At 40.8% G+C, this 25,412-nt stretch overlaps 1 protein-coding gene across 2 annotated transcripts in view; it reads right to left on the reverse strand.

The window, feature by feature from the left end:
• Positions 1-330: 330 nt before the first annotated feature.
• atp13a3 (ATPase 13A3) overlaps positions 331-25,412 on the reverse strand; it is a 49,367-nt gene continuing 24,285 nt past the window's right edge. Inside the window, exons 5-34 of one of the 2 annotated variants that reach the window (XM_086263309.1) lie at positions 22,109-22,351; positions 21,847-21,917; positions 21,518-21,601; positions 21,249-21,318; positions 20,666-20,800; positions 19,843-19,915; positions 18,900-19,031; positions 18,592-18,774; positions 16,495-16,652; positions 15,977-16,165; positions 15,762-15,823; positions 14,377-14,527; positions 13,804-13,923; positions 13,575-13,592; positions 13,197-13,350; positions 12,707-12,827; positions 12,399-12,523; positions 11,786-11,946; positions 11,223-11,351; positions 11,055-11,134; positions 10,777-10,819; positions 10,576-10,685; positions 9,896-9,992; positions 9,737-9,809; positions 9,467-9,644; positions 8,516-8,694; positions 8,295-8,383; positions 7,978-8,058; positions 7,149-7,241; positions 331-6,144 (exon numbers count right to left, since the gene is read on the reverse strand). In XM_086263309.1, the coding sequence (XP_086119435.1) occupies positions 5,947-6,144; positions 7,149-7,241; positions 7,978-8,058; positions 8,295-8,383; positions 8,516-8,694; positions 9,467-9,644; positions 9,737-9,809; positions 9,896-9,992; positions 10,576-10,685; positions 10,777-10,819; positions 11,055-11,134; positions 11,223-11,351; positions 11,786-11,946; positions 12,399-12,523; positions 12,707-12,827; positions 13,197-13,350; positions 13,575-13,592; positions 13,804-13,923; positions 14,377-14,527; positions 15,762-15,823; positions 15,977-16,165; positions 16,495-16,652; positions 18,592-18,774; positions 18,900-19,031; positions 19,843-19,915; positions 20,666-20,800; positions 21,249-21,318; positions 21,518-21,601; positions 21,847-21,917; positions 22,109-22,351 (3,600 nt within the window). In that variant the 3' untranslated portion in view covers positions 331-5,946. The remainder of the gene's footprint in view (positions 6,145-7,148; positions 7,242-7,977; positions 8,059-8,294; positions 8,384-8,515; positions 8,695-9,466; positions 9,645-9,736; positions 9,810-9,895; positions 9,993-10,575; positions 10,686-10,776; positions 10,820-11,054; positions 11,135-11,222; positions 11,352-11,785; positions 11,947-12,398; positions 12,524-12,706; positions 12,828-13,196; positions 13,351-13,574; positions 13,593-13,803; positions 13,924-14,376; positions 14,528-15,761; positions 15,824-15,976; positions 16,166-16,494; positions 16,653-18,591; positions 18,775-18,899; positions 19,032-19,842; positions 19,916-20,665; positions 20,801-21,248; positions 21,319-21,517; positions 21,602-21,846; positions 21,918-22,108; positions 22,352-25,412) is intronic. The other variant, XM_086263310.1, reaches the window with a different exon arrangement.

Below are 25,412 nucleotides of genomic sequence, written 5' to 3' on the forward strand. Positions count from 1 at the left end.
ATTTTCTGGAGAAATTGCCTGTTAATGCAAAAGTACGGTTTCATGCCTCGCAAATTATTATCTCCGGCATTTTACGTAGATTCAACTAAAAAGAAGGTAGAAAAATGCGATGGGCTGCTTGCACCTTGCCTAAAACGACCATTTTAATTTGGTTCTTTACCAAGTTGTCTGTTACAAGCAGACAGCATTGCTTTACCCTTTGAGTTAAGTGTCTTTTTATGCTTTAATCAGTCATAGCCCATTATAAAGAAAGTCTGGCTCCTTGGAAACATAATATAGGTTATGAGAGGTGACTCAAGACTTTCACACAACACTAACAAAAGTAATATATTTTAAAATGTTTTAATTTTACATGCAAATAACCCATATCCCAGTTTGGGGGTTCAATTCTGTAAATAGGCAAGCTAATGTATTTTCTGCTCAGGTTGATTCTTGTTAAATCTTCTTCCACTTCATTTTCTGTAGCATTTCAACCCTCACATTATCCTATTCACGAAAATTACTATTATCATCAAGGTTGCTTTAAAAAACATTTATTGAAAAGAAAGAAATCAAGATAAATTTGAAATACAATCCTCAGGGAAAAAGAACTTAACATAAATAAGAAATAAATTATAAAGTACAAAATTCTTTAAAAACAATTTACATCTCTGCTAAAAAGTAAATACATATACCCTCTTGCTGAGGTAAGGGACCTGCAAATAATAAGCACAGCAAATAAATTGCCCTGAAAGAAAAAACAAAAACAAAAAACCCAGATTGGCTGTGATAAAGTTATTAAATCAACTGGGTTTTTTCCCCCCATTCAGTTTGGGTTTCAACTTTTATTTCTTAATTCGTAACAAATACATGATCAAATAGACCCAGTTCCCTGAGGAAACGACATCCACGAGTGTTCATTCACTCAGATTTAATTCAGATTAAATTTAGATTTAATCTAAATGCCATTCGGTGGTGTGTTTTAAATACATGGTTTAAATAAGAGGCCAATGCTAACTGAACAGTTGGTGTCCTGTACCTGTTTAAGAGCATAGAGGTTTCAGCATAAGATCCACTGCTTCTATACAGTTGTTACAGTAAAAGGCAAAACCCGAGTACAGGGAAAAGCAATAGTAGTACTCACACTTTGCACATCTATAGGTGGAACTGTTTGTGTTGAAGTGCACAGTGATGATGCAGCTGAGACTGAAACATTTTGCTCCTAAGCAGCTATGTATGTATGACAACAGGCCTCTGATGTTGAACAACAATGCACATTCTGCTAAATTACATTTACACTTTACATGGAAGTGTTTAAAAAACTCTAGACAAAAAGAAAAAAGAAAAAAGTAAAATACATACACATGACGATCAGGACAAAGATTGTCAGATGATGCTCATATTCTGAATGAGCTAAGCAGAGATGCCTAACCTACTGCAGCTGAATTCCCTTTTTGTGACAGAATTTAATTCATAGTTTACACACAAGAGAAACCAAAGAAAAAGTGAAAAACAAAACAGAAACCGATCTTTTTTTTCTTCTTCTTTTTTTTTTTTTTTAAAGAGAAATCTTTGAAATTACGATGGTGAACATTTCACTTTATCCAAACTCTAAAGGTTTTGATGAAGTTTATAACACGTTTTTGCCCAAATGATATTAATCCAAGTGCCCTAATCATACTTTGCAAAACTCGATTCAAACTATGAAATAAATGCCCAGGATTTATGCCCCCAAAACAAAGATAATGCAACTCCATAACAAAAGTGAAAGTACAGATTAATCCATAATCCAAAAATAGACAAATGATTGTAACAGTACCAAAAAAAGTAGAAAAAGACACACCAGCCCTTTGATAATTCAAAAACCATAATTGTTTTTATAACTTTCGACTCTTCTGCACACACTAGAAATGTACATCTCATATATGATCCAACCTCTAACATTATTAACATTATCACCACTAAAAACCGTCTTTTGCTTTGTTGAAACTGACACAGGACAGATGAAACCTCTCTCTTTCACTCAGTCTTTTTTTGGAAAGAAAAAAGTGTGATGAAAAGTCTTTGGAAATATCAATAATTGTAATATTGCATTGGATTAAATTTTGTAGGTTTTTTTGCATTACATTCATTCTTAACCTCACAGGTCACCTAGAAAAAAATATATATAATTAATATAGAAAAGCGAGAAAGTCGTGTGACGGATGTGACCAGTGTCAGAGCACACATGCCAAATCGCTTTCAGTCAACATGACGACACACTTTAACCATTCTGCTAATGAGCACAAAAATGCCAATGTGAGCCATGCTTTGAATTCGCATGAATACAAATCATCACATCTGCATCCCATCTATAGAGCCTTCTTTACGCACAAAGTAATAATGAACAATGCATCCAAGGAAAGGTTTATGCAACATGGAGCCCAACTTTCACATGAATGCATCTGAATAGACACTGCTGAAATGGCTTTTAGCACTGGAGCAACCTTACATTATTATTACTAATATGACAATTTCCACTGTATAGAAAAACAATCAGTGAACCAGATAAATACTTGAAGAAGAGTCAGACAATAACAGCGCTGTTAGGATGTCTGAGAATTCATTTGCTCCATTTTCCCCTGGAGGAATCAAGTTTCTTTTTAATCGTTTTTCTTTCTGTACGGCGTCATATAATCTCTAATGAGCACTCTGAAGAAACCGAACCACTACAATTCATGAAAGGCAACCTGCTGTGCTTTACACTTACACTGATACAGTTAACCTGATTTGTGCAAGTTGGTTTAAAGTGATACTACAGTCTTCCTATACTGGTTTTTAATATGCCTGTAAAGAAGTTTGCCCATTTCTCCACGTCCATGGCTATAAATGCACAATGTAAAAAAAATCTTCATACTCTTTCATATGAGAATGCTCATCTTTCTCATCCATCTGTTTGGTCAGTAATGACTGAAACCCATTTTAAAAGACTGAACTTTCCCCATTAGATTTTATTAGGGAGAGCCTTCAATCATTTACAGCTCCTTCAAAATCTAGTGGGGTGAGTCTGAAAGACATTTCATGGAGTATTACTGTAAATGCCAAATAAAGAGGAGTGAGCATAAATACAGCTCTTGACTCTTTGCGATCAGGCTACGTGTAATATAGAAATTTGGCTGCGTAAACATCCATCTTGTACAGGTTTTGTCATTTCATGATTGCTTTAAAACAGCGAGTGGATCAGTTGCACAGCTGCTATAATGTAGTACAGTATTGTAATCAGTCTTCCATAGGAAGAAATCTCCTTTTAAAACTGAAAATGTAAGCATGTACTTCTGCCTTTTTGGAGCCAATCTAAAAAGGCTTTGAATATGCAGATGCTTAGATTCATATGGTATCATGCATGTGGTTAGCTGTCCACAATAATCAGACAGATTCATGCCGTTTCTGATGTAGATTCTTTCCTTTTTTGTAATACATAAATGTAATGTTAATCTTTCTTAATTCTATAGTTAAGCTTTGTAACTGAAGTGCTATTTCTAGCATTGCAACCATCAACTATCTTCAGAGCGTGGCCATAGAGAGCTGGTTTCATGCATGTTTTTCCATGTTTTCTGCAGACAGGACATGGCTCATACAGTAGATGCAAACAAAATATTTATGATTTAAAGTTCCACTAGCAGCCCATAATTCTATAAAGCTTATTACACACTAGAAAACAATTTGAAAGAGTAGAGAGAAGCACAGTAAGTAGAGGCGACTTTGCTAGATTTTCAGCACTAGAAGGCCAAAGCAGTATAGATCAGCGGTCCCCAACCCGGGCCGCGAGAGTTGAGGCTCAGGTGTGAAATTTATGGTTTTCAGGGGTTTTATCGGTTTTCAGCGTTATTTTGTTATCGTTTTTATCATTAACTCTGTTTTCCTGGGTCTTTTCACGTGTGTTATGAATAAATCTTCTTTTTTTTCAGTACCGGTACTAGTTTAAATTTGTTGTATTTATCCGCGACACCTTAACGGCCGGTCCGTGAAAATATTGTCGGGCATAAACCGGTCCGTGGTGCAAAAAAGGTTGGGGACCGCTGGTATAGATGGATAGGGAGGTGCCAAACGGAGGCATTGCTGTTCCCAGTCAGCGTTAACAGCATATGATCCTGACAATTATTATAAAGATGCAATATTCTATGTAAATTCTATTAGTATGATATATTAACATTAATGCCAGTACTGTTAAGATAGATGAGAATTCAGTCATTTGTTTTAGAGGTAGCATGTTTGGACAAAACAAACAAAAAAACCCATAATGGAAGTACATCAAATATTCACTGTTTTTTGTTTGTTTTTTTAAACATAATCATATCCTTCTGCAGCATCAAGGTTCCCCACCTATTATTTACCAAGCCATAATGGCCTGACTGAAAGTTGACTGAAACTTGGCATAAATTACACTTAATTTCAATCAATTTGTAAAAAAACACTCTCCCTAACCTTCCTAACCATGGAAATGAGAAGTTCCCGAGAACAGACTGATTTTGAAACAGGTCACATCTAATTATAGCAGGTCAACAAATCATGGAACAAATTTATCTGATGGTAGATTTAAAAAATAATTCTTTATTCTTCAGATGTTTAACATGATCTCCGATAGCCAATTAGATATGAGTGTGTCTTTACTTCAAAGCAGGAATATAAAGGTACTTCCCCTTATGGGTGTGTAACTGCACAAAGCACTAAATGCAGCCAGTATACAATTGCAAACCTCCCCACAGCTGACTGAAATTCTATGTATCTACATTAGCTGCAAAAGAGCACTACACAGTAGCAATTAGAGCTTGCAATATTCACATCAGCTAAGATATGTGCAAATGTCTGTTGAGAAACACATCCTATCCAACGCCGTACTTCTCCATTCTCTGAAACACCTACACATCCCATTCCACTCTTAATCAAAACTCTAGTATTGTGGTCAATATTGTAATCTGCAGACCTTGTTATTTATGACAATCATATAAAAGGAATAACTTAATTAGGATTAAACACCTTAACTGAGATTTCTGACAGAACACGTATGTGAGAGGCTAGCTCTGGAGTGTAGTGGGCCCCGGCCTCTCTTTTCCACCCCCTTGCACACACACAAAGCGAGGTTATGCTGAACCTGTGTTGAACGTTGATTTGAAGGGGCCAATGCACCATTTTGATGGCTTTTCAATGGTTCTTCTAGACTGAGTTGAATGCTGCTTAGTTTCAGTAAAGACACTGTAATAAAGGAGGATTTCAATTTGTGACATTTAAAGGTGAAACATACAAGACTGGTAGCTTAAAACTGCTTAAAAATTTACAAATTATCAGAAGATTGTATGACAGCTACTGAAGTAAGGATGATAACGAGGTAGCGCCAGCCCGTACTGAAGTGTAATACCGCACTGTATCTCAAGGTGAGACACTGAGTCACTGTTGCATAAAGCCTGCGTCAGTCTAACATGAAGGAAGGAAGAGCTCTTCCCAGAGATTGCTTTTTCTTTTATAAGGAGTAAAACAGTGGAGCCCAACCTGCTATGGTCAGTTTAAGCCTTGTGCTGTTTGCTGCACTTATCCTTCTTTGCAAATGAAAAGCAAAGTAAAAGCAGCACTACTTCCAGAGGAGCTGCTGCATGACCCTGCAAAACAACACTGACCTTTTCGAGAGTAAGGTGTTCAACATATTGCACCTTTAACGATAAATAAAAAGCGACCTGAGAGCGTGTGTGGGGGTGAACCAAAGAGAGCAAGAGTACTGAGCGAAGTTCAATGTAAATTCATTTGGTAGATGTGTGTCATAGATTTTTTTTGCGCAATAATACAGTATCTGAAACTATACAGCATTGGAGCACGAACAGTGAAGGCAAGCAGTTATCCCATGACAGTTCCATTGAAATTTACTGAACACACCTCATATGCATGTTTCCTGTATGAAAGGTAGAAGCTGAATAAGCTAGTACAGGCTGTGGGGTGCTAGGAGTTGATTATGATTTGATAGGCAGAGCCATTTTCTGGGCGTGGCTTGGCTTCAGTGGTAGTGGTGGGCTTCGGAGGCCAGTCAGGGTCCACACTGAGCTCCTGGGCAAGGTGCATGTAGCGAGCTTTGGGTCTCATCTTGCGGGGGCAACACTGGCAGGACAGACACTTGTGTCCATACAGATCATTGGCTCCCTGTGAATACCACAACATGAAAAATAATCAAATAAGTAAAACTGCAGAAAGGTTCCCTGACAGACAAAGTTTGTGTGTGTTTTTTAATGAATACTTGAACAGCCAAATCAAACAAAACTGCTACATGCAAAATATAAATATGCTCATATAGTGTCAAAGTTGTAATATGCATATTTCTTGACACTGATAAATTATAGCAACTGTGCGTGCATGCAGATTAAAACAAAATTCAGCATGATTCTGGTCTACAGACAGCTTAAAGACTGAGCCTTCTCCTTAAAAACAAGCTCATGGATTCAAAGAACAAACAGACAAAGGATCTTTACATTACAAACATAGACAAAAGGGTAACTTAGAAACCACACACTGACAAAGACATTTAAGGTCTCACTATTCAAATACAAACATACTACACTTGATGAGATCCAGTGACAATGTTGAGTGATGCTAAGAAGGGCAGCAAGCAGAGGGCCTGCAGACTACCACAGGGGGTGGAGCGGTGGGGGGGAGGGGTGTGTGTCATACTTGCTAGGCAATGGGAAATATGTATTATTATTATTGTTGTTATTATTAATAAGAGTAGATGAATGTTTTGCTCAGCATTCTGCATGTCTATTGCATGGAAGCATATCACTTATTTAAATGACCTACAGTACAGAAAAACATTAAAACTACACACATTAGATATGATGAGATTATGGGTTTACTTCACCAAAGGCCAGCGCTGCTTCAATAGCAACAATCTATGACATCCAGCAATAGTTTCAACATTTGATGTCATGTGGCTCAGCCTGAATAAAACTGAGTTACCACGTTTTTAAGCCCTGACCAGAGTGCCCGTTAGAGGGACAAAGGGAGGAGCGTACAGATCAGAAGACTGAGGTTTTGCACATGCACGTGGTTAGCAGTTACATTAGTAGAAAAAAGTGGGAACAGAGAGAGAGAGAACACCACACAAGAGTAAAAAGAAAGGGCTAGAGAAAAAGGTGTCAGATATTTCCAACCTGTGGTGCCGGGGCGGCAGGAGTGACGCCAAAGTTGCCCTGTTTGTCTCGGCTGAACACAAGCTTCCGTAAGACGATGTCAAGGATGATGGTCTATGGGATGGTGCAGTGGGCAGGGGAAAGAATTACAGAGAGTCTGGTTTGATTTCACAAAGCTCCTGTTATAGAGGTGCGCAACTGATTTTTAGTGCCACACTGCTTTAAAGTACCAAGTATAGCAGTTTTCTTTCCTTCCATGAAACTGAGTGTTAATCATTGCATGTGAGGTTAAAATTAAGCTTATTAGTAAGAAGGCCGTGCATGGTTATTGTCGTCTAAAAAAAATACTGCAAGCTCTTGATGAAACTGAATCTGCTTGCTGTGTTTTTGTCCCTCCAATTCACTTCAAAGATGAAGGGAAACTGCACTGTTAGTTTAGGAAAAGGCTCCATCTACGGGGGCATACTAAGCAGTACGTGAATGCAAGGGCAGCCATCTAAAAGGAGAGCAGAAACAGTGATACTGCTCCAGCGAGTCAGCAGGCAGGCATTAATAATCCAGTGTCGTGAAGGTTTACAGAAATAAATTCTGAAAAGCATCCTTAATTAGACAAACATGTGGAGTAAAATACCCACAAATGCACATATTGTAACAAAATAAAGTCACATTCTTTAAACGGTTAACTATTAAAAACCTCACACTTTGCTTCTTTCCGTTTCTGCTTTACAACACAAAACTGATCTTGCTGTCCAGTTAAACGAGATAAAGATGAGCACACTGCATGAGAAAACAAAATCTGAACATGGGGAAAACATCAGCTGTTACCCAAGTGTGAACGTGTGGATCTTACCTCCACCAAAACAGACACAGCAGCATTGACTAAGATGATGAGGAAAAGTTTTAGCCTCCATTCAAACGGGATGCAAACAATCTACACAGACAAAGAAACACTCGTCAATGAAGCGACAAGAAAAAGTTATAAAGTTAGTCTTACCAAGACAGCCCTGCCTTAAAGCTTTATGCACGCGCAATACTACAGTAAGTCAAAAACAAAATCAGAATCTCCATTTACATGAATAAATACCAAGAAAAGATGGAGCCTGAGGTGATAAATAAAGCTGTATCCTACATTAAAGAATATAAAGTGTGCATTTAATGTCTTCCCACCTCCATAAACCCATTAATGACGTCTACTCGGTAGAACAAGATGAACAGCAGGAAAAAATATAAACTCCCAGCAGACAGCACAAAAGGCCCTGTGAAGAAAACACGCAAATAAAATTGTAGAGTTTACTTTTTAGGGCATATATATATGTGTGTACACACACACACACACACACACACACACACACACACACACACACACACGTTAGGGAAAAGTTTCTTACAATTCTTATAGCTCGGCTGCCTGAAAGGTTTGCCTTTGGAGAAAACAATAGCAACAATGAGATACTGGAAGGAAGAGACGTAGAAGAGGCTGGTGTTCTCATAGTTTTGGATGTTGTGCTCGTCCTCTTCTGTCTCATTTTCAAAGTCCATTTCAATGTGTGATGTGAGGTTGCAGACACTGTGTGAAGACAGAGAAGTCATTAAGAACATTTTCACTCTGTGGTCCTTTTATACTGCATCTAGAAAGTAATCACAGCGCTTCACATGTTCAGAATCTTATAGCCTTTTCCAAAATGGATTAAATTCATTTTTCAACACAAAAATTATACACACAAATCCCACAGTTACAAAGTAAAAAACGTTACTTGAAATTCGTGCAAATCTGGTCACCTCCCTGACTAAGGCCCTGGTGGTTCAAAGTTCTTCAGTTTATGGATGATGGAGGCCGCTGTGCTCACTGGGTTTCAGTGCTGGAGAAATGTTCCTGTACCCTTCACCAGATCTGTGCCTTGATACAATCCCATCTCAGAGGTCTACAGATAATTCCTCGGACATCCTGGCTTGCTTTGCGCTTTGACACATGGGATCTTATTAATTGACATGTGTGCCTTTCCAAATCATCCCCAATCAACTGAATTCGCCACAAGTGGCCTTCAATCAAGTTGAAGATCATCTCACATGATCAGTGGAAACAATAAGATCAATTCTGAGTGTCACGGGAAAGGCTGTGAATACTTATGCACAGGTTATATATTTGTTTCGATTTTTAATACATTTGCAAGAATTTCATTGTGGTGGATTAAATTCTATTGTGTGCAGAATTTAATCCATCATGTAACAAAATGTGGAACACGATAACATGACAACGTTTAAAACTTATAATGAAACCAAGTTATTATTTGATTTGGGTATTTGTCTGCTACACATTAGAAGTAATAGTCAGTGCTCACTCGGTAAGTGGCGTCCAAACTTTGTACCAGGGCTGCTGTTTGACCCAAAGGAATGTCCAGATCTGGAAGCCCAAGCAGATGAGGATCTGGGTCAGCACAGAGAACAGCAGAGGCCCTGAGATCAGACCTGATGGAGGACGACGGGACACCAGCTCTTTCCACGCTGGGTTCAGACTCACTGATAAGGGGCAGAGTGAATAGTGAGGATTATTACATTCAGAACAAATAAACACACATATCGCTTATCCTTGATACTTTAGTTGTACTTACTGGTAAAGACAATGAGGAGGATGATAGCAATGTCGATGAAGAGGAACTGGAAATCGCCAAGGTTACTTAAAATCTAAAAACCAAAAACAACACGGTACAGATGACAAAAATCTGAATTCACTGGATTTCTCATCTAACTAAGCAGGCAGTTTTACGTACAGAGTAGAGGAGAGTGACGCTGATGTACTGGATGATGCTGTAGAGGGCCATAAACTTAAACACACAGAAGGAGGTGATAAGAGCAGCACGGCCCTCCCTGCAAAAACAAAGCAAACTGTGTCTTAACAACATAACTGGGGGGAAAAATTGCTCCCGGAACAACAAATTCAACTCCTCAAAACATTTGAATAATAGTGTGACACTGTGTGTAAGAGCCAAAGTCAATGTTTATGTTTTTCCTTTTTTGTTCTGGTGGCACAGGTGTATAGCTTTACCTGCGTCTCAGGTGATGGTATGTGGGTGTGGTCACAGTCTATTTACCTGATGTCGGTGTACGCAGCAGGTGTGTTGGGTGAGTGGTTTGTCGGCAAACTTTTCTGTTGAACGTCATTTTTTGGCACACCAGTTAATCCATGCGCTAGTTGTAAATTGATTGAAAGCGCAAATGTTTGTTTTTGTTTTGTTCTTAAAATAAATGCGCAAAGTACAAGTTCGACTCATTATGGATTATTGGAGGCGCGTCACAGGGACACAACCAACTCAGCCGGCCGTGGCTTTATCTACGGATGAAAGTCGCAACACTGTGTATATTTGCCAGACTGCAAATTCAGCCTATAAGATACTTATTCTTAATACCGTTTTATTCATTTATGGATCAGCATGTAAATAAAAATACAGACCTGATGAGGTTAGGGACACAGGAGATGTTGGGGGTCCTTGAGGTGAAGGGAGATGCTACTGAGGCTTCGAGCTCCGACAGAGAGATCCCACTATGAGCCCTCTTCAAAGCCTGGGTGAGATAAGTTAGCATTATATACATACTGCTGTCAGATTGTGTCCATTACAGAGAGCTGTTGTCCAAATGATGAAGGTGTACATACCCCACAGTCATTCGCGCCATCGCCACACATTCCAACAAAGTAGCTGCGAGCACATGAGAACAAACAGTAAATCTTTACTCAGTGTAATGCTTTTTAAAGTCGTTGCAAGATCAAAGCTACGATGCCACAAACTTTCAGTTTTGACTTAAAAGCTGATTCTGCTGCTCATTAATGACAAACTGTCCAGCAGCACACGATGGGAATGTTAAATAACAGAATGTTGAAATCTCATTTTTGACAAGTTCAAAGCTACATCCCATATTTGACTAAATACTCACTCGACACCCTGCAGCGTCTCAATCAGCTGGGTTTTCTGGTCAGGTGCCATTCTGGCAAACACTGTGCCGCGCAACACGAGCTATAAAGCAGAGCACACAATCAGGAGTCAGAAACAAAGACGTATTTGATGCAACTTCTGTTCCATTTTCGTTTGAGCAGTTTCTTACCTTTTGAAGCATATCTGGGAAATGTTCATCGATTACAGCAAATGATTTTCCGTTCATAGCAAAGTGGTAGAGCTCTTGGCTTTTGGGATCATCTATGTGACAGACATCCTCCAGGCTTATGTTCACTTCCTGTTCCAAAGTATGAGAAATTTTAAGAAATGCATCGAGATTTAAAAAAACAAAAACAGGAACATTCAATAATTACTAAAAACCAAGTCTTTGAACTGTTTTAACAATCAACAAAGACATCTTTATATTATTTAACAAAGGTTCTGAACCCACACAGAAATTCACTATTGAATGTTAAAATCTGCTGCATTTTATCTAATCAATAAATAACTTCTATAACTTGTAATCGATGTTAATCAAATAACAGGTAATGGGTTTTGGATGATCTGATCACACACCTTTGTTTTGTATTTGATCTGCTGAAAACCTTTACATTTCCTTTAGTAGACAAGATACTGCTCAATTTATATGTGACATTACGAGCTATGTTTAGCTGAAGTATGTTCAGCTGCCTGTGTGTTGTACCAGTGTTAGAATTAGACCCATCGATTCACCTGAAGTCGGGATGCACTGCGAGGTTTGTCAGCGTATCTCCAGGTGATCTTGGCGGCTTGTCCATCGTGTGGAGGGAGGGCATCGGCAATTATGACTGTGTCCTGGGGAGGGATCATTCCGCAGTCGCGGGCCACAGAGATGGCCGTCAGCATGTTGTCACCTGCAAAGTGATTACGATATTAATTTTGCTATAACATCCCACAATTCAGTCATTTGCTTGTCATGTTTTCATCTTCAGCCTTGGGTTATAAATAAGTTACCCAAGGGTTTGCTTGGCTGTGACTGATGATAGATGATGAATTATGAATGATGAAATACAAGCTCAGTGTCACTTCACCCTAAGTGACACCACAGTAGAGTTTGGGGGCTAATGGAGATGGATGAGCTTGCAAAAAACAGGTTAAAAGTGAGCCAGAGTACGTGCAAACCATGGATCAATTGTGAAACAATCAATTCTTTTTAAGGCTCAAAGTTGAATTTGATTCACAGCCAAGTACAGTGAGTCTAGACAGGAACACCTGGTTAAAGTATACACGCAGAGTAAACTATTGCTGGCATACCTGTGACCTCTCATTTGTTATGCAATGATGGAAAATACCAGCATGTTCTCACCAGTAACCATGACTGTGCGAATGTTGGCTTGATGAAGGTCCTGCAGCACCCCTGGAGTTTCTGGCTTCAGCTTGTTCTGCATGATGATGAGACCCAGGAACTCCATGTTTGCTTCTATGTGATCCCTAATTCAACGAAAGACATATGAATGTGTTTGTGTCTAACAAAATCCCCATATTAAACATACATTTCTTCCCAGTAAATTATCTCTCATTAAAATATTTTTTTGTTCCACACAGAGCCACTTCCCTTTATTTTCTTATTCAGATCACAGAATGCACGTATTACATCAATGCAAAGTACACTACCTGTTGATGTTCTGGACCTTGTGCCAAGTAAGTTTTGATTCGAGCCGCCGATGAGCGAGAGCAATGACTCTGAAACCCTGCTTCGTGTAGCCTTCCAAAACCGCTGCAAAGTTTTCTGGCACTGCAAAGAAATGAATACAATAACAAGAGAGCCAATCAGTGATTCATCAGTAACAAACAGCAAGAAAAGAAGACAGAAACCCAAGAATTATAGATTCACAGTGCAAGCACCAACACTAACAACAACACTAAATACTAATTTTGGAGCAACAAAATCATTATCTTGAAGTATGCTCAATCATCCAGGGAAGAAAGTCCCAAAAAGTTGATTCTGCTCATCAGAAAACAGTTTCCAGATGAACAGAATCTACTTTTGGGACAAAATCATGGATATACCAGGTCAAAGATACACTTGTAGAAAAATGTATAAAAGAAAAAATAAAACAAATTGTAAGACAACATGCACATCTCTACATTTTGGACACCTCACCCGTCTCTCTTCTGCAGAGACTAGTCACAACCTCTGGTGCACCTTTCATGTAGGCATCCATACGTTTCTCCCCGAGGAGACGAGCTACTACACTCATTCTCTGGAGCGCTGAAGAAAAAGGGAACTGGCGCACAATACCAATCTCATAGGCTGCCTGCATATGCACACGTAAAGACAAACAAAATAAAATTATTTGTTTATTAGAAAGAGAAAGATGAAATGCTAAAATCGAGTTAAAAGTATACCAGTTATACACAAAGGCACTATAGAAATGAATAAAACACAAATACTCACATTACCAAATTACTCTTTTTAAAAATAAAATGAAATGAACAGTTAACTTTGACAGGCATGAAAAGAAATACAACTACTACTTACCGAGAGCTCATAGAGTTCCTATAAAAACAAAAACAAAAACACACAACAACAAATAAACCAGTCATTAAGAGTAAAAATACACTGTTCTTTTTAATGTTATAATAACATGGACACACACACAAAAAAATGCACGTTTAGATGCTGGACAGATATATTCATATAATTTTATACTTTTTCTAGACTCTGAAGGCCTGTGGTGTCCTGCTAACAACCGGGTTGCTGTACATACCATGTCCTGCTCTGGTGTTACAGCAGGCTCCGGGGGCAACAGCTGCTTAGGCGGTCGAACGACAGTGGGCATGATACGATTATGAAGAGACGTTTCCTCCTCGGTAGCCTCTTCCAGGATCTGGGCAGGTAAATATAAGTAAATGTTTACATTTCATACCAAGAAGCTTTTTAGATGTGCAACATTAAGACATTGAAATAATGCTTACATGTCTTTTAGGCAGAGGTAACATTTACTTTGAATAATCTTATCCAGACATGCCAAAGACATACTAAAAATCAGAACAGCGCAGCTTTTGTATATAATCTAAAACTCGTACACTAGATTAGTACAAAAGAAGAGGACCTTTCTAATCTCGAGCCATCAACATGATTGGAATCATGCAGATGTTTTTGTGGCAGGTTATAAAGCAATAATGCGTTAATGCCCAGTTTAGCAAAATTGTATCCAGCCTAAATACTGACAGAAGGGAGAATAAAGGGGACACTGCATCACAAAATGGATTCATGAGTCTCATAACTCTAGCCTGCCCTTACAGACATTTAGCTCGTGGATAGATACAGATGAACTCACCCAGCCTGTAGCCTCAAACATTTTGAGGTCCAGCGGGTCCCCAGACAGCTGGCCTTCTATTTTGGTAAGTGAGTGGCATGTGGCCATGCAAGCCACAAACTGGGACTTGACAAGATTTTCCTTGTAGGCATTTTCTTCTGACAGGTGGAAGCTGGAGAGGCAGAAGAAGTGGGCGGTGAAGAGAGATTAAATTATACTCCTTTAACTACATTGTGGGAGTCATAAGAAATTGGGATGATCTGATATCGTCGTGTTGGTGTTGTTCCCACATCATCATAATAAATGTTGTTCCAGGTTCAACATTGCAAGTGACCAATCACCTTCTTGTGACATAACACTTCTGCAAGCCAAGCGATTCGTTCAATTATGAAATTCCAATGTTGCAAGAACAATATGTATAATGCTTACCGTTCATTAAAGAACAGTATCCTGAAATGCAAAGAATTCAAATCGCTGGATCGGAGGACAGAGGGGGTTTCTCGCAAGTTAAGTACTTTTCTTTTCACGGCTGTTTTTTTTCCGAAGTCGCAACAGTATGACGTCACAACAATGTGATTGGTCACTTGCAATGTTGAACCTGGAACAACATTTATTATGATGATGTGGGAACAACACCAACACGAGGATATCAGATCGTGCAAGAAATTGATTGAGAAATGAGCATTTGCAAGATAAAAACTTTTAATCTATCTGGTAAATAAATGATTAGGCCTTTAAAATTCAGAGCTATTACAATTCAGTTTTCTAACGATAACCTTAGTACTAGAAAAAAGACATATCATCCAGCCACTGCTTATTACAATGCATGATCAGTTTTAGGCATCACTGGGAATCTCAGAGACAAGCAGATTTCTTGGTTTCTGCTCGTATCCAAATTTCTTCTGAGCTGTTTGAAACAACCATGACAGGAACAACACATCCGAGTTGATTAAAAGACTAGTAAATGTCTATGTAATTTAATGTTAACACCCCAGATCCTCAGTGTAATTTGTGCATTTACAGCAACTGTGTCAAACATAAGGTCTGGGAGCCAGAATCAGCCCAGCAAAGACTCCACTCCAGCCCACTGGAAATCTTTGAAAAATGAAATGAAAACTTTATATTTTGTAGTTACTGAATTTTACACATTTATCAGAGTTTTACTGTTCTGACCCATTTAAGATCAAAGTGGGCAGCATGTGGCCCACAATGTAAAATGAGTCTGACATCCCTGATTTAGAGGGATATGAAATGTTACACAGATACACTCCAGTATATTCTAAGCTCTTTTTAACAGTTTATCAGTGGCTGAAATAAATGACACCTTCAGATTTTTAGTTTCTTTAGGCTACAACATGCAGTAAAATAGGCTCACGTTTACTAATTTAGGGCACAGAGCATCTTACCTGCCATTCTCAACCCTCTGGACTCCCCACAGGTCTAACCCATCTTCTGTCAGAGTTCCAGTCTTTAAAGATAAAAGATAATGAAATTCAACTGAATCAACACGGGGTGATCTTTGCTACCAGTTGCTTCTACATATGACATGGCACTAAAATTCTACAGAGTGACTTAAGCACCGTCTTTTACAACTGATAATCTGAATAAATTAGAGACTCACTTTGTCAAAGCACACCAGATTGATCTGGCCGCAGATATTAATTCTCTGTGGGCTGATGCAGAAAATGCCAATATGTTTTAGGCGTCGCTGTGCATACACAATGCCGGCTGTCATAGCGGCTGGCAGCGCTGGTGGTACTGTTATGGTGACAATGTCCAGGGACTCAATGATGATGGTCTTAGCTGGCACCTAACAAACAAAAAACTGCAGATGTTTGCATGTTTGACAACCCTGATTCTCGACAACTCACAAAGAGCCCATGTTCTTCAGTGCTAAGAGATACACAAATGTATGAGAAGACTGTCAGTTTTCTGGAGAACAAAATATTTGTTTCTACTGGCCACAGAGGATGACTCACTCTTAGAACAGCTGCCTCAGGCATTTCAACCAACCCGATTAAATTGTATTGCATTAAAAAGGGAAACCATCTGAAAACGTAATCATCTTACAAGATTTTTTGGAGAAAAAGAAAAACTGAAAGAGGAGACCGATCGTTCTCCTTTAACTTTCTGCATTACCTCGTTCATGATACTGAGTACAATGGAGTAAACAAAGCCGATTCCAGCCACAGCCACCAGACACAACAGGAAGAGGTAGGCATCGCGGTACAGCTTGAAGTCGGTGGGTTTGGGATAAAGGATGGAGCGCACCAGCTGGCCTTTAGCTGTGCTGAAACCTGAGTGAAGAAAATTAATCTTTGGTCATTTTTAAGTCTTAGGCCCTTTCTCAATTCTCAAGTACGCGAGTCCGTGCTCGCGTTCTCGGCGAGTCCGGACTTGCCGAGAATGCGAGCACGGACTCGCGATTTGTACAACTGGAACACCAGCGTACTTGATGATGTCACAGGTCCGGAGTTTTTACTGCCGTCCCCTCTTAATTTAGCTGTGAGTAATATGTTATGAAGCTTAACTTTAATCACAGCCAAACCGGTTTACTCAGGAACAAATAAAACACTGAAATAAACCAAACATTAACATTTAGAAGTGAACGAAGTGACTTGTATATCATGTTTAACCTCAGTAGCGAAATCTCTATTAATAAAAATAGTGTACATGTGTGACTTAATAAAAACAAGCAGGTGAGATGTTAGAATGTTTTTATTTTTATTTTAGTGGACACTCAATACAATAGACAGCTGCTGGGGTTTGTTTAACCTGAGTAGCGAAAAGACCGCGGGGGGGGATTGAAAACGATGTGCCGGGAGTCCGCTGTTCTCGCCGGCTCTAGTGATCCTCGACCTCGCGGTCTGCTATGGAGCTGGCGGGTCACAGACGTCTCCGAAAACGTCAGAGCACGTTTGGAAATATATAATATCTTGATAAATCGAGCAGATATTTGAAGTTTACACAGCTACATTCTCGCTTGAAAATAACTTAAAAGTTTATTTTGTGACCCAGAAAGAGTAATATTTAAAAGTTTTTAGCCGCGCTCGTCCGCCATTGCTGCGTTTTGGACGAAATGCATTCTGGGTTATTTAGCTGTACCAAGTCCACACAATAATAATAATAATAATAATAATGGATTGGATTTATATAGCGCTTTTCAAGGCACCCAAAGCGCTTTACAATGCCACTATTCATTCACTCTCACATTCACACACTGGTGGAGGCAAGCTACGGTTGTAGCCACAGCTGCCCTGGGGCAGACTGACAGAAGCGAGGCTGCCATATCGCGCCATCGGCCCCTCTGGCCAACACCAGTAGGCAAGTAGGGTAAAGTGTCTTGCCCAAGGACACAACGACCAGGACAGAGAGCCCGGGGATCGAACCGGCGACCTTCCGGTTACAGATACGCTTCCCAACCCCCTGAGCCACGGTCGCCCCAATGCATGCGCGATAAAACGGGCGGAGCGAGAACACATCCGGGAATTTTTCGCTTTCTCGGCTTGATGCGTACTTTGAATTGGAACAGTACTTGCTCTCCGACTGATGACGTATCACGAGTACACGAGAACGCAAGTACGCATATTGAGACAGGTCCTTACTTTCTTTCATTCTGTCATTTGAACTGAGGCAAAATGTTCTGACCAAACGGACTTTTATAGATCAAACAGCAAGCTTGTTGTTCTAAATTGACAAACCATTTTATTCCAGCCAACTTTATCAAGCTCCCACTTTGCAGTAAAGTAAAGGATTTCATTAGAGACTATGTCACTAACTTAAACATATGGTAAATGGTAAATGTCCTGTATTTGTATAGTGCTTTACTTAGTCCCTATGGACCCCAAAGCGCTTTACACTACATTCAGTCATCCACCCATTCTCACACACACACTCACATACTGGTGATGGCAAGCTACATTGTAGCCACAGCCACCCTGGGGCGCACTGACAGAGGCGAGGCTGCCGGACACTGGCGCCACCGGGGTCTCTGACCACCACCAGTAGGCAACGGGTGAAGAGTCTTGCCCAAGGACACAACGACCGAGACTGTCGGAGCTCGAACCAGCAACCTTCCGATTACAAGACGAACTGCCAACTCTTGAGCCACGATCGCTCCATATAGGCTAAATCTCACTGTTATACTGTAACAGTACCCCATTTCATTTTAAAAGATCTGGATTATTACAATCACATTAATCATTAAAGCACTTGAATCCAGACCCCCAAACTAACCTGTGCGCACCACTACAGCCTTGACCAGTTCGCCTGTGTAGAAGCGGGTCTGGATTACATTGGTGCCACAGAAGAGTGTGTGTCTCTTATGCTCCTCTGTGTTGTAGGCACTACCAGCCTCCTCCCCCCTGTCCCCTGGCACTGGGTTTGGGAGGTTGGTCTTTGTCACTGGAACGCTCTCACCTAATGAGGATTAAAAGACATTAGCACTGCGTCCAGAAATACATAAGAGGAAAACCAGACTGTTTGGAACTTGCAAAGACATAAAATTTGAAGAAAGAAGTCTTTACATGTGCTTCTCTACCAACCTGTAAGCATGCTTTCATTGACGATACAGGTGCCACTGACCAACACGGCGTCACATGGCATGATGGTCCCATTGCTGGGGATGACTATCACGTCACCGGGCACCAGATCAGTAGACAAAATTTCCTCGATATCTGCCAGGAAATATGTGGTAGAAACAAAGTGAGTGAATGTGTGCAATCAGATACAGACATCATACCTAAAACAGGAGAGGTGAGAAATGTATTCCAAGTGTAGACAGTGGACATGATAGGCAACAGGGATGAGGAGATTGTAATAAACTCAAGGCAGACCCGACCACTCGCTCATTCTTTTCAACATATTGTTGTCGTCCTTTACAGACACACACAACAACAACAGTCAGTCAGCACAGAGTTGCAGATGCCGTGCAGGTGTGTCCGCCTCCCCTGCAGCAGCACTGGCAGCAGCCCCGCCACAGAGATATTTTGTGTTTAAGAGCCTCATAGTCTTGTTCAGCACTTCTCTCATTAATAATGCCTCTCTACGCAGCAGTGGAAAAAGCTGAGGCATCATAAGCAGTACCTTACAGCTTATGTGCCCCCACAGCTATGTCTGACAACTCTAAACCCAAGTTCAACCACCCTCCTTTGGACAACTAATGACATGCATTTTGAGATGGTGATGGTATTGTCATCACTTCTGCAAACACAAACAGAACCTTTTGTGCAGAATAACAGACCAAACTGTCCATCCTTATTGTCATATAGACTCTAACGTTGCAGTGTTTCACAGCAGAGGACATTTAGAGGGCAGCCAGTGCAGGGTCTGGCTCGGCATAAATGCAGAAAAATCCCCGTTGTCAGATTTGGATTGGAAATCCCTTTTTGAAACTAGCTGAATATAGAATACCTGATGCATTTTTCCTATGAAAATAATTTTTGAATCTCAAACAAAAGATAAAATCAAAGAAAAAGTTTTACAAACCATTATTGGCTCGGCATACGGACACACGAACAATACTGTGAGCTGCCACCATGTCATGAAGCATGACGTATTGCTGGAGAAAGAGAAGAAAAATAACAATGATTAAAAAACCTTTTTAATTCCCATGAACATCTGTGAATTGCAAGGATGTTTTCATTTGAGTTAGTCAACCATGAGCCAGTAAACCACGTGCATGCGTTGGACTGAAAACGCTAGATTAGATACTCAGTTTAGTCACTGGTATAAATCATAATGGTAGAAGGAAATAAGAGGGGGAAAAAGGTCTTCAACAGGCAGTCGTCTGATTCTGTGGTACTTAATGTAATGTTCCATATAAATGAGTCAGCCTTTGAAGACGTTTATCTGAGACTGAAAACAAAAACAATCGTGGGAACGCCATCAGGCAAAAACACAGCTGGACAAACTGGGCTTAGGCCCCATTGCTAATGAGGTGGGAAAAAAGCAAAAGCTAAGTAAGCCGTCATCATTGTGTTTTGACATAATGATACAATAAGTAAATCTAAGGATACGTTATCAGTGGCTGATATGACATAAATACTTGAATAGTTTAAGTTATTCCAAGGATGCTGAAGATTTTCAAAACAAGTGTTTATATTAGAAAAAAAGAATCAACCTGTTTCTTCTTTCACACATTTGCTGATTAATTCTGTATTAATAGAGCTCTGTGCTAAAATTTAGTTTCATTAAACAAAATCTAAGTATTACAGAAAAACAAAGTGAACTAATTTTCAACCCACTGACTTTAAATTGCTCCTGACAGAAATACGAGTTCAATTCAATCTCATGATGTTGTAGAGCTTACCTTTTTGATGGTGTACAAAGAGGTAGCTATGGATATGACCGACATTAAAACAATGGCCGCAGCATAGTAGTAATACTCATCGGCACTCCACAGGATCACACTGAAGAGTTGGAAGATGTAGAAAGGGTTGAGGACCTGCAGAAGGATTTAGAGAGGAATCGGTATGGCAAGCAAAGAGGTCAAATAAAATAAAACAAAACAAAACAAAGAGAGAAAAACGGAGAAAGATCCAGAAATCACAAGAAAACAGAAATATTTGAAAATGTTGAACCAGTACAATTTCCTTAAATATAAAAAAAAAGAAAAGAAAAATTTTAAACACAGTTTCATTCATAATGCGCTGAAATGATTAACAACCTACTTCAGCTAATCGCATTAACATGAAAAAGTAGCAAGACAGCAGTACATAAGCACGACTCTGTTCTGACAGAAGAAAAGGATTTCTGTTCTCAAATTATTATACGTGTGCCACACAATAAACTAATTCACTAATATTTGGTGCAAGGTGTCAATAAACCCACAAGATGAAAAGATGTCTCACACACATTCATGCTGCATACAGAAACTCAAACTTTGCTTTTACCTCTTTGATAAGCAGCTTGAAAACAGAAGGCACTTTCACTGCAATTTCATTCACTCCGAAGAACAGTCTCCTAAAAGACAGGAAGAAAAATTGTATTTAGTTTGTGTGTAAATACCAGAGACTGTGGATATTCCTCCTCCACTGTTCATTAACTCCAGTTACAATATCAGGGCTTATAGTTTTTAACCCCAACAACTGAACAACAACAACTCCTTGCACCTACAGTGCCGTACAAACTTGAGTGACTTTGTCTTTTGATTGAATGTTACCTGTACTCCTGCTGGTTCATAGTCAGGCCTGTGCTGTGCTCCGAGTGGAGGGTGGAGCAGCTGACCTGCAGATCCTCCAGGCCACTGTAATAGGAACATTGGAGGAGATACTTTAATTCCACATAACCGCAACAGCAAAAGCAAAACAAGCATGCAAGTTGCTATAAAATGAAAATCTTCTCCCCCTCAAGTTTTTTTTGTTAGTCAACATACAGAGCAAGAGTCATATATTTACTTGTCATTACTGCTGTGTGCAACCTTTGAAGAGTTTACTTAAGAGGATTCTGCAGTGAAAATTGAAAGTTATATAGTTATAAAAGAATGCTTACGTTAAAACCTCAAAGTTCTGCTTCTCGTCGTTCCAATAATACTTTGTGCTATGAAAGGTAAAGTAGCGAATCTGAGGGGAAAAAAGAGCAAAGGGACCAAAATAAGAGACAGATTTATTTGGCAAAAGTAATCATATTTGTATTGTTGTCCATAAAACAACCCTTCTATGAACTTTGAAAAACGACAGTCACATTCATTTATGTGCTTAGTGCATTTCCAGTTTATACTACAGATTTATGTTGAGACAAGTGTTGTGCCTACCTGCGTGGGCTGGTAGTCTGCAAATTTTCTGATGAGCTCCTGAGCAGGGCTGCCATCGGAGGGATGAATGGTGTGTCCGTTGGCCTGAGGTGGGGAAGCAGAGGAGGAGAAGGGGTAGGAGAGGGAGGAAGGAGAGGAAGGGGAGGAGGGGGAGGTGGTCTGGGTCTCCAGGCTGTGGAAGGGGTTTCTCCCTGGGGCAAGCATCACTCGCACCCTGGCCAGGAACCAGCGCCGGAACTCATCCTAAACCACCCAAACAAAGTTAATCTAGTGAATTTCTGAGAAGCTTCATTAAGTAACAACAAATTTCCCCCTATTAAGTGCAACGTTTATGAGGAGGAACAACATTATTCTATATGTCAGTCTCCATTTTTAGTCACTGGGAAGTGGGGTGAGAGCTCATAACTATATTTCCATTAATATAACGGAAAAATACAGATGTGAAATTTTTTACTAAAATAATAATAATAATAATTAAAGCTGCAAGCAGCGTTATGAGGGCCCTCGCACCCCGGCACGTCGAGCCACGCCCAACACCTACAACCAGCACGTCCGATCTGATGTCAAATTGATGGAATTCATGCATTTAACCACCAGTAAAGTAAAGTGTGCATGTTAGTCCCCGTAGGGAAATAGTTCCTCTGCATTTAACCCATTCACCCAGTGAAGCAGTGGGCAGCCACCAATGCAGCGCCCGGGAAGCAGTGTGTAGGGACGGTACCTTGCTCAGGGGTACCTCAGGGTAGCGTTCAGTGGAGTCGAACCACCGACCTTCCGATCATGGGGCCACCACTCTACCTACTGAGCTATCCCTGCCCAGCTAACATTTCATCTCATTCGATCATGATTATAGTCGTCCCACTAGGTGGCGCTCTAAACATTACTGACAAATGGCATAACAACAACTATTTCTGAGCTCGAGTCTCATCATGCCTGCGACCTTTGTGTGAGATTGGACATTGTGTTTTTGAGTGACAGCAGATTACTGCTTTTTGGCGAGTGTTTGAAACTCTACGTGCCGCCATGACCACCCCGTTTCCCTCAACGTAAAAAGCTTCGCAATTTAACATCACGAAGGTCTTCAGATTCCACGCACTGCAGATCACGTCAATCTGATGAAAATCTTTGGAGGAGTTCGTCAAAGTACGGAGCCTGAAAAGAGGGGAAAATGTCGCGAAAATTAAGATAAGATAAGATAAGATAAGATAAGATAAGATAAGATAAGATAACCTTTATTAGTCCCACACGTGGGAAATTTGTTTTGTCACAGCAGGAAGTGGACAGTGCAAAAGTTATGAGGCAAAAATTAGAATACAATAAGAATAAATACAGTACACAGCTGTACAGAATAGAATAAAATAAAATAAATATACAATAAGATAAAAATAGAATACAAATACAAATACTATATACAACTGAGTAAAAATACAACGATGACAGAAAGGATTATTGCACTTAGTATTATTGCATAGTATTATTGCATATGTATGGATGTGTGTGCTTGATCAGTTAAAGTCTTTATTATGGAGTCTGACAGCAGTGGGGAGGAAAGACCTGCGAAATCTCTCCGTCCCACACCGTGGGTGCCGCAGTCTCCCACTGAAGGAGCTGCTCAGTGCTGTCACAGTCTGCTGCATGGGGTGGGAGATGTTGTCCATCAGGGATGACAGCTTAGCCGCCGTTCTCCTGTCACTCACCACCTCCACTGGGTCCAGAGGGCATCCTAGAACAGAGCTGGCCCTTCGGATCACCCTGTTCAGTCTCTTCCTGTCCCCAGCAGAGATGCTGCCGCCCCAGCAGACCACACCATAAAAGATAGCAGAAGCCACCACAGAGTCATAGAAGGTCTTCAGGAGTGGGCCATCCACTCCAAACGACCTGAGTCTCCGCAGCAGGTACAGCCTGCTCTGCCCTTTCCTGTAGAGGGCGTCTGAGTTATGAGTCCAGTCCAGTCTATTGTTCAGATGAACACCAAGGTACCTGTAGCTGTCCACAGCCTCAATGTCCATACCTTGGATGTTCAGTGGTTGCAGTGGAGAATGCTTGTGCCTGCGGAAGTCTACCACCAGTTCCTTGGTTTTACTGGCGTTGATCTGGAGGTAGTTCAGCTGGCACCAGTCCACAAAGTCTTGGGTCAGACCTCTGTACTCCTTGTCGTCCCCATCAGTGATGAGGCCGACTATTGCAGAGTCATCAGAGAACTTCTGCAGGAAGCACTGGGTGGAATTGTGGGAGAAGTCTGCAGTGTAGATGGTGAAGAGGAACGGAGCCAGAACCGTTCCCTGTGGGGCCCCCGTACTGCAGACGACCCTGTCCGACACACAGCCCTGAGTCCTCACATACTGTGGTCGGTCGGTGAGGTAGTCCAGGATCCAGGTAGTGAGGTGATGGTCCACTCCAGAGTTCACCAGCTTGTCCTTTAGAACCGAGGGAAGAATGGTGTTGAAGGCACTGGAGAAATCAAAGAACATGATTCTCACAGTGCTTCCAGCGGTCTCCAGGTGAGCGAGGGAACGATGTAGGAGGTGAATGACGGCATCATCCGCTCCAATGCCAGGCTGGTAGGCAAACTGAAGTGGGTCCAGTGATGAGCTTATTAGGCGCCGAAGCTGAGCCAGGACCAACCGCTCCAGGGTCTTCATCAGGTGGGATGTCAGAGCCACCGGCCTGTAGCTGTTGAGGTCCTTGGGGCGTGAAGTCTTTGGCACTGGTACAACACAGGAGGTTTTCCAGAGCTGTGGGACTCTTCCCAACCTCAGGCTCAGGTTGAAGAGGTGCTCCATCACCCCACACAGTTGGTCCGCGCAGGACCTGACGACCCTCGAGCTGATGCCATCTGGACCCGCTGCCTTCTTGCCATTAATCCTCCTCAGTTCCCTCCTAACCTGGGTGGTTGAGAGAGACAGGCTGGAGCCTTGTGTTGAGTGTGTATTGGATGCTGTTGTTGGGGGTGGGGGGGAGTGAGCAGGGTGAATAGAGGAGGTGTGAAGTGTCTGAGGTGGAACAGCAGCAGTGGGGGTGGGTGAGTCTGCAGCCGATGTTGCAGACTGCCTCATGGCTGAATCAAATCTGTTGAAGAAATGATTCAGTTCATTTGCCCACCTCACATCCCTCCCAGGCAGAGAGTTCTTAAAATGGTTGACTTTCTGTTGGATTTGGGATATTGCTCCAAGAGACTTTTTTTTACATCTTGATATCTTCTACAAGCTTATCAGGTTTCAGACTCATAGATAAAACACAGAGCAGGGGCTGATGATTTGAAATTTTGTAGGGGGTGCTGTGGAGCCATTTTGCGCTATTCAAG

Source organism: Aulonocara sp. 'chitande type north' Nkhata Bay, linkage group LG15 (genome assembly GCF_057382095.1).
Source record: "Aulonocara sp. 'chitande type north' Nkhata Bay isolate Kocher_YH1m ecotype deep benthic linkage group LG15, A_spYH_male_GT1.1, whole genome shotgun sequence".
Taxonomy (NCBI): Eukaryota; Metazoa; Chordata; class Actinopteri; order Cichliformes; family Cichlidae; genus Aulonocara; species Aulonocara sp. 'chitande type north' Nkhata Bay.